We start from the raw sequence: 9,804 nt of genomic DNA, 5'->3' as shown, positions 1-9,804 counted from the left end.
AGTGTGAGATGTAAAAACTTTGCAATGCAATATTTTAGGAGAAACACTTGCAGATATACTAAAAAAAATAAATTGAATTAAAAAATATAAAAAGAAAGTAAACCCATAGCGCCACCATGCTATACTTAACTTTGCAGGGACTTTGTTGTTCAATCTTAACATAATATTACTATAATAATTGCTATCAACATTATTAACATTAATGTTTTTTTACTTCTAGCTAGTATTATTTTTGTTATTATTGCTTCTGATTTTTATCATTATCTACATTATTATTACCATTATTGACTTTGTTATCTTAATTATTATTATTATCATCATTACTACTATTATTATTATTATTATTGTTATTATTATTATTATTATTGTTATTATTATTATTATTATTATTATTATTATTATTATTATTATTATTATTATTATTATTATTATTATTATTATTATTATTATTATTATTATTATTATTATTATTATTATTATTACTATCATTATTATTGTTGTTGTTACTATTATTATTACTATCATTGTTACTATTATTGTTTTTTATTATTATTACTATCATTGTTATTATTGTTGTTATTGTAATTTTAGCTTTTATCGTTTTCATTATTATAAACTATTAACATATATTTTTTCCCTCCAAGATTTTTAACCTGAAATAAAAATATAAAAAAGTTTTTGTTATTTAGCCAACAGGAATATGATCCATGATAAATTACCTTCTTTTTGCTTTTTCTACTTAGTTAAATTACTATTAACTATATTTTTGCTAGTGTTTATTACGTTACATCAAGTAAGAAATTCCTTCTACACTCCCTAAGTTTCGTAAATGTAAATTTGTATTAACAAAAGTTATTTGTAGTTACAAAAAATTATTACTAGTTACAAAATCTTACTTAAACAACCGTGTAGCTTAACATAAGCTACACAGTATTAAATAACAAAAAGTTGTTTGGACACTTTTTGTTATTTATTGCTATTTATTGCTATTATTTTGTGTTAAATAAATGCGAGGTATTAAAATCACTAAAGTAGAGCGACAACCCTGTGCGCTTTTATTGTCGAAATATTTATAACTATGTTCAAAAAAGATCATGTTATTTTTCCGCTTGCGTGGTACGAGGTTATAAAAAAGAAACTCATACAGAAAATAAAAATATATACATCTGATATTCTTATGAAAGCCTTGGTAAACCCCCTCAGCGTATTTTTCAACAGGACCTTGTGTAGCGATGTTTGCCCTACAAATATCACCAGAGAAGACATTGATTTTGAATATTCCTATAAATGCTTCGACAAAATTATAACAAAGACAAATTTTGAAAATAATCCTTCCTGCGATTTACTTTGCGGCGATACGGATAAGATTATGATTGGTGCGTCTTTTTCCATCGTAACTATGGTGATATTTTTGCATCGAAAGATTCTAGAGCAAATCAATCGAGAAAATACAATAAGATTAATTGATCACAAAATGTGGCTAAGAGTGAATGTTTGCCTCTAGAAAAAGTAAATGATAATACGAATAAAAAGAGACGTGACAAAAAATTTATTCGAAAAATTAAAAAGAAAGCATCTGTTTGAAAACTTGTTGGTGATCATTGAATTTCAAATAATTTTTATTCTATGTAGAGTATGGATGAGTAACTACTTTTGATACTATGTTAATTTCGGTTTTAGATCTTTTATGAAATCCATTTTAAAGACGCATTCTAATGTTTTCTACCGAGAATTCCTCAAGCTCTAAGGATTTACACTAAAAACTAGTCTAACAAAGAAAACGATCAGACCGTGAAATCTACGCCTTTTTTTCATATAAATTATTAATCCTAATTGTATTCATGTGATGGGCAACAAAACTGATTCAGAGCACAGACACAAATGAGTAAATTTATCCAACTTCACTTTTTTTATAAGAAACCTAGCAATTTAGCAAGTACTAGAAAGTTTCTTATTTTAAGAGCACTTTTTTATAACTCTTGTACTATAAGTTTCTTAAGAGTTTCTTAAGTATCAAAATAGAGAAAAAGTAAATAAAATGCAATTTGAAAACTTGTTAACTTGATAAAATATCTTATAGTCAACTAAAATTATTCAAATTCCATCAACATCATTCGATGTAATACAATCCTCAGATTTTTCCCTGAACAGAAAACAAGTTAGGAAATAATCTTCGAATTCTTAACAAAATAAGTTTCTTATCGAAAAGTAGCTATGTACTAATAGCTTCTTAAGATTTTGGGGCTTTTAATACCAGTTTCTTATACGCACGTTTCTTATAAAAAAAGTCTCTTGTTAGAGACAAATGTAGTAGCAGAAATTAAGTTATAATTGCACTCAAAATTTTTAATTTCACACCTAGCACACTTCATGTTAAAGCAAAAACGAAAATTATTGAGAGAAAACACAAAATTACGTACCACACTGTTAAAGAAAACGTAAGCTCGAAAACTTGGTAAATATTGCTTATCTTCTTTAGTTGAGTCTAAAGTTAGGGTTTTCTAAGTTGAAACTGCTTGTTTTGCGATATATTTGAAGCCCTTAGATGATTGAATTTTAAATGATTCTTTGATTACATCAGCCCGCGCATATACGCTTATAACAAAAACGAATAAATTTTTCCATATAAATGGACTTGTACGTTTTATAAAATTCTGTAAGCTACGTATTCTCTTAATACACTTTGAAATGATGTTTTCGCCAAAGTAATTATAAAAATGGCTGCATTTTTATTATACAATCCAGTCTTAAGTATTTGCAAAACTTTGTAGTTTAGGTGCTAACTAAAATGTAATGAAGATACTGATTATAGCTGTTTGCCCACCCAAACCAACCATCTGTGTTTTTCACGCAAACAAAGATAAAGAAAAGACACCAATCCTCAATGTAAAAGAAAAGCATAAAGATACGAGACGATGATCCAAAACCCACCTTGAATGTCCTTCAAAGTATCTTGACAAAGTCTTTTCAGCGTCTTGACAGTATCTTATAAGTCGACAAGGCTGATAAAGTACAGCATCAGTACACAAAATATGCTTATAACCACATCATTTCTTGGAAGACTTAATTGTTACGTTTGGAATGCGGCTCTTCATAACTGAGAATGCGCTTCGTTAAATTCATGTATCAGAAGTTTAGTCTATCATCTCAGCTGAATTTTATTCGTTTGCTACCTCATGCTGTTTTATTTTGGAAGGAAAAAGGCATCTAGAACAAGTTAATAAGCACCACATATGCATTAATGACCTTTGACTAACAGATAGATCGATTGTGGCACTCGCTTTAAACAGTCACAGTCCACACATCAGATTTTATTTTTTCATAAAAGTCTTGGGGTTGAGAGCACTGGTGTTGTTACGCTGCGCTAGTCCTCTGTTGTTAAGTCATCAACTTAACCTTAATAATGCTGAATCTTCACTTAATGGTGTTGGCCTCGGACTTTTTGTAAACACATTGAATTAAACGTTTTTGGGTTGATCTTTCACAATCCTTTTATTCTATTACCGAATTTTTTTGTTATTGACCAATTTGCATTTTGACTACAATAACGCAAATTCTAAATTTTCTTTTAGGCGTTAAGATTATTGGTTTTTTGAGCATCTTATGAGGTTTAAAGGAAAAGAAGTGGTTAAACCCTTCTCACCCATCTCGCTTACTTCCGTCGTTCTCTTCTGTCTACGATCTTGTGGCGCCTCTTCTATCTCTCATAAAGATATTAGGTAGAGAACGTAACCATTTTATTTTTCATATCTTTCTTGAAATATACATAAGTTTTCGAATTACAGTGCAAATTTGTTTAAAAGAACACGATAACTATTGTTCTCTTATCGCGTTTACCTGTAATATTTCACTTTGTAGTGCTTAAGTGCTTTGTTGAAACAGAAAGAAATTGTTTTGATTTAAATTGGCTTTAAATTTCATTTGTATTGCTTAAGTTGACATTAAAGGTGAAATAAAGTAAAGCTTGTAAGAAAATGAATTTTTTTTATAGAAAAACTGTATATCAAGTCTAAATAATTAATACTTTTAATATGAAACTATATTGAACTATGAATATAACTAAAAAATTGTTTAAGTACATGATATATCCATAATAAAAAAAAGATTCTAGATTCTCCATACTTATACTTTTAACTAAAAACAAAAGATTAGTATTTATATTCTCCCTACTTTCAAATGTTTTAAGTCAAGAAAAAAAAAAAAAAAAATCCTGCGATTAACTTTTTTTTTCCAAATAAACGAAAGATCAACATTTGAATAATATAAGAGTTTAGCTTCAACTGAAATATTTGCTCAAAATGGTTTGGTTGTGAACATGGGTGTAATCTTTTTGTATATCTAGCACTCTAAATTAACGCGTTCCTCAAATGTAAAGAGAAAGTAGGTTTTTACAAAGGCCTAGCTGTCTGGCTGTAATTTCTTTATTAAACGTCTTACTATATTCTCTAGATTTCTATTTTAGTTTACGTAAGTAGTGTTTTCTTTCTGTTTACATAAGAAAATGATTATAGTTAGTTCTATAAGACAAATGATTTGAATGTTGTGAAAAAAAAAGATTTTAAAAATACTGCAAAATGAAATTGTATTGTTATGACTTACCACAGTTGTCTATTAAACAAAAAAGTTTTGTTTAATAGACAACTGTGGTTTGTTATTTTATGATCAAATTATTAGTCAGGAGTAAACTCAATAAGTATCTGGGTCAAAAGTAAAATTAACTTTGTTTCAATAAACTTTTGATTTAATTAAATTTTTACTTCGAGAGCAAAGATTTAAAAATGTGCTTTAATTTGTTTAGATTTATGTCAATAAAATCTAAAACCTCGGAACAATTTTTTTAGATTTAAGTTTACAGTGTTTTGAAGTCTAAACGCAATGTAGTTATTTTTTACATAATTGTATAATGATTTTTTTGTCTGATTAAATGGGTTTTTTCTTTTTTTTTTTTTTTTTTTTTTTCATTTAAAAAAGCATGTCATTAAGAATTGAATCAGTGTTTTTTAAAAGGGCTGATTTGCTCAAAACCCGTTTTTGAGAAAACTAAAAAAAACTCTTTATATCTTTTAATGTTAAATATACAAAATTTGTGTAATATATTTTTAAAAAATATATGCAAGAGTAACATCTTAATACATTTTGATAATTGTTATAACATTTCGTTTGTTAATAATTAATGTATGAAATTTCGAAAAATTGGCCCTTTTAAAAAAAATCGAATATTTCGAAATCGAAACTGTTTACACTTACCGCGTTTTGCGGCTAAAAATACAAATCAGCCGGAGAGTGATTTTTTTAAAAAGGGCGTATTTGAAGCAAACTTGCCTTTTTAAAAAAAAATAAAAAACTTTCAGGTGGGCTTTATTTGTGTAAGAAGATAAAATTTAAACACATTTTTAACATAAACTGATGAAGCTATCATAGAAGGACACAAAACACACTAAAAGTGAATTTCTAAAAAAATGTCAAATCAGCCCTTTTAAAAAACACTGATTCAATTTTAATTTCATCTCATTAAATATTCATATAGAAAATTCAAGCAGATAAGGCTGGAACACTCAACCAATAAAGAGCAGTGTGGCAAGTCAGCTGTACAACGCCAACAGTTTACATTTTTCCTAGTTTTACGTTGAAATCGTTTTTGTAAAGTATGTCAGGCTGCCAACATAACTTTCTTCTCATTTTTAGCTTCGCATAGTTATCAGGGAAGTCTCTAGAATTCAAATTAAACCCACCAAATAGTTGTTCTTTTTATTCAGCTGTTTTTGGCATAACTGAGACAGGTTTCTCTATGATTATGTTTTCAAATGAGGCTTATTCCCCTCTTACTAAAAAAAAACATCCCCTCTTTTTAGGGGGATGTTTTTTTTAGTAAGAAGTTTAAAGTAATTGACTCATCATCAAGGATTTAATAAGTGATTCCTTGATGTCCTATACAACTATTGAGAGAAAGATTAATTGTATTTGGAGCAAAAATCATTGTATATGGCTTAATCATTGTTAAGACAAAATGGCAAGTACATTATGGTTAAGGATGGTTTATATTACGAGCTTTTTTATCTTTAGATTGTTAAATTTTTCTTTTGTCCTCTACCTTCAATTTCCACTTCTACTTTCAGAGGATAAAAGGAAACTACTATGTTAACATATGTTAAGAGTTCTGTAAAATATTATGTTATTTATCAATCAGTTGTTGAGGGGAAAAGCCTTTTTTTAAAATGCTCGACTGTATAAAAATAAAACAGATTGTTGCCAGTGAAAAAAAAAAAATGTGTAAGATGCTGTATAAGCTCAACCATCATTAAAAATACATCTTGAAATTTGTAAATTAAACAAAACAAATGTGGTAACAGTAGGTGACTCAATAAACAGATATTAAAAGTATCATCTCAATAACTCAGACTATCGGCTGTGAAAGATATCTTTGCAGGGGCCCAACACTTCAAAATTTAATATTTTACATTTGCACTAAAGCTTACAAGAAACTTGTGTGATTTTTTATAAGATTACTAGGGAAATATTTAACTCTTAAGTTTGGAGTTTTGTTTACACTTTTTAAATAAAGTGCTTAATACTAAAAAACATTGATTTTAGAAGAATCTCTTATATAAACATGAATGAACAATTGGTTGATGGAGAAGATGACGCCCGCTCTGAAAGATTCGTGGATACCAATAAAAGTCAAATATGTAAAAGTTCTAATCTTAATGATCTGCTTTGTTTTTATCAAGGAGATGATGTTAGTAAACGGATGGAAGCTGTGAGGAGATCGATTTATCACATACGCGACAACTGGGAAAAGTTTGACCAATTTATGAACAATTTAAAGAGCTTTTTGACACAGCAAAATGGCGAGTTTTATCCTGCCCTAGAAAAGATATTTGAACGTAAACGTAATTGGTGGGATGTTGAGAATAACACCGCAGAATTTCCTTCTCTAAAGGATGAGTTTGATGTAATACACACGTATACGACAGACGAAGGCTTTAAGGAAATCTTTAAGATTATTGACAATATATTTCGAGACGGTTCATCAGTAAACTTTAACGACAAGATCATGAATGCTGTGTTTCTTATCGAATTAATTAATATTGACCTCTACAACTACGTGCACAAGTATCCAAATTACCAAACTTTTGATGATATTGTTTATCGAGGGATGGCCGTTCCAAAAGATAACTTCGATGTTTTTGAGAAACTTTTGAGTCAGCCCATTGAGAAAAGGTACATATCTATTCCTTTAGGGTTGTGGTCTTCTAGTTATGATGAGGGTGTTGCTGTTAAATTTGTAAAAGACCAACTGAAAAGAAACCCACAAAGTGTTCCGCTATTGATGAAAATCCACGTGTTGAATCTTGATGATGAACACTTGCAGTTTTATCGCGAAAAGTACAAGCAGAGCGTAGTAAGCACCATATGCGCAGTGAATGTGGAAGAAATTTCTTTTTACAAACATGAAAAAGAAGTTCTGTTACGTGGTGGGTTTTTCCAAGCTTTAAAATTCTATTACAAGAATATAGAAGGTATTGAATTCAACGTTTTGGATTTGGTGATGCTAAATACCAACAGGGATCATCTAAGTAATCCTATTCTGTTGGGAGCTTTGGATGAAGAAGCAAGAGTTTTATTCGGAAATATGGTTGGATTTACTCGAAACAAGTTTATTGTTAATTACTGCAAGGAGAATAAATTAATTGAAGATCTGGATTTATATGAAAAAGCTCTCTCCAATAATGAAAAAAAACTAAAGGAATTGATGCAATAAAAGTTGAGTTTAGTTTACATTCGATAGCTGTTTTAATCATTCCGTCACAAATTTTTTTTTTTTTTTTTTTTTTTGTTTGTTAAGTAAATTCGAAGTTCAAATCATTATATTTGAATTACTTGCTATCTTTTTTTTCATAGAAAACGCCGTAAAACCTTTTTTTTTTTTTTTTTTTTTTTTTTATGTTGAATTTTTTTAATTCAAAAAATTTTTTTTATGTTAAATTTTTTTAATTCAAAAAATTAAAATTTTTAAATTCAAAATTCAAAAATTTTGTAACGGTGAGAAAGGAAAGCATTAGGTGCAAATACAAGAGGGCGGAAATCAGTAAATCAACTTGAAGCGATGGTGTGGGTTCAAATCTTTACTTCTAGAACTCTCTTGTATTGGGATCTCAATCTTGGTAACAAGATATCATGACTGATTAATAACACATGTTAAATAACAATATATTTTAAAAGAAAAACGAAATGAGTTCGCTCCAACCAAAATTCAGTCAGTGATCGATGGTATCTAAAAAAAATTCAATTATTTCGAAGAGCTCACTTTAATTGATGAGATTGAAAAGTAATATTCAAAAAAGTCAAAATAGGAAATGATTGAGAATCTGTCGGAAGTTCGAATGAGAAATTAAGTTTGGTCAAAGTCAAGTTTAAAATCTTGAAGGAAAATACTTTTTCTAATCGATTTTAAATCATAGACGTTAAATCATAAAAAATGTTCAATTCAACAGAACTCTTCATCCCTACATCTCACAGAACCAAACAGACGGGGACGTAATTTAAAAAAGTCCATCCTATTGAAGTGGGAATCAAGAGGAAGAACTCTTATATTGTGAGACTTAGGCCAAGTGACAAGCACGCCTCCACTTATCAAGAACCTTAAATGCTATTTATAGATTTTTAGTCCTAACTGTAATGCTGGTCAAACTACAACAGTTTAAGTTAAAGAAATGAGGAATATTTTCCATCACAAAATACTTACCATTATTTTTAGTTATTTTCTGTATGTATGCAGCAGCAGTTTTTAAATATATCTTGAAAATGATCGCGAATGAATATTCTTGAAAGTGATCGCGAATGAATGATCTTGAAAATGATTGCGAATGATAATAACATGAAAAAAAAGAAAATTGAAATTATAACCTGGGTACTCGGGTAATAATTGCAAGTACCAGGGTGTAACCATACCATGGAGTGTACCCGGTTGCGGTACAATTAGGTGTACCCGGTGACTTTTCTGTAACCAACAAATCATCCTTAAAAATACTTGAAGATAAAAACAAGAACAAAATTATAGTGAAAAAAGAAAAGAAAGAAAGTATAACATTAAAAAAAAAAAAAAAACCATGGAAAAATGTGTAAAAAAGAAAAAAAAAATTAATGTGAAAAGAGAAATAATTTCGAATTTCACAAGCAATATTCAAAGTCGTTTTTTTTTTTTTTTTTTTTTTTATTTCCACACAGGAGAGTTTTAGGTTGAAACATCTTTTATGCAGATTGAGAAAACATTTTATTGGTATCCACGAATCTTTCAGAGCGGGAGTCATCTTCTCCATCAATCAATTGTTTATTCATGTTAAGAGATTTTTCTAAAACCAATGATTATTTAGTATTAAGCACTTTATTCAAAAAGTGTAAACAAAAGTCCAAACTTAAGAGTTAAGAATTTCCCTATTAATGTTTTAAAACATCACCAGAGTATAAGAGGCCAACAAAAACAATTCTTGATTTTATTTGGCTAACTTTGAACCTTTGGAACTAAATCCAGAGTTACCACATATCAAATAATATAGAGCCTTAACACTTGTACACACAAGCCTAATTTCTATCTATTAGAATCCCTTGACTCTAAAAACAATAGTTTTGATGTATTGCATGTTGATATTAAGTGTTCTTTCTATTTTTGCACTATTTAGAGCCCGCAATTTTTTGTGTGCCCTCGGGAGAATTTGGAATAATGCTTACAAATTTGTCTACAGTCAAAATATATTGAACATTTCAAAATTAAATAGATTTTTGGCAAAGTTGAAAAGTTGTATT

At 28.8% G+C, this 9,804-nt stretch overlaps 1 protein-coding gene across 1 annotated transcript; it reads left to right on the top strand.

The window, feature by feature from the left end:
• Positions 1–6,506: 6,506 nt before the first annotated feature.
• LOC149885454 (uncharacterized) lies at positions 6,507–8,816 on the top strand. Its single transcript, XM_090095890.1, has one exon. It carries the CDS (start codon positions 6,611–6,613, stop codon positions 7,760–7,762), a length of 1,152 nt encoding a protein of 383 aa, XP_089952016.1. The 5' UTR covers positions 6,507–6,610; the 3' UTR covers positions 7,763–8,816.
• The last annotated feature ends 988 nt before the right edge of the window (positions 8,817–9,804 follow it).

Source organism: Hydra viridissima, unplaced genomic scaffold, assembly GCF_058129835.1.
Source record: "Hydra viridissima isolate aposymbiotic clone 2 unplaced genomic scaffold, HvirCarnegie_v1 scaffold_8, whole genome shotgun sequence".
In the NCBI taxonomy this organism is placed as follows: Eukaryota; Metazoa; Cnidaria; class Hydrozoa; order Anthoathecata; family Hydridae; genus Hydra; species Hydra viridissima.
This window is presented reverse-complemented; position numbering and strand designations above follow the sequence as displayed.

What these genes read in the sequence shown, in the direction of transcription:
- LOC149885454 (XM_090095890.1), top strand. Translation starts at nt 6,611, where the DNA reads ATGAATGAACAATTGGTTGATGGAGAAGATGACGCCCGCTCTGAAAGA.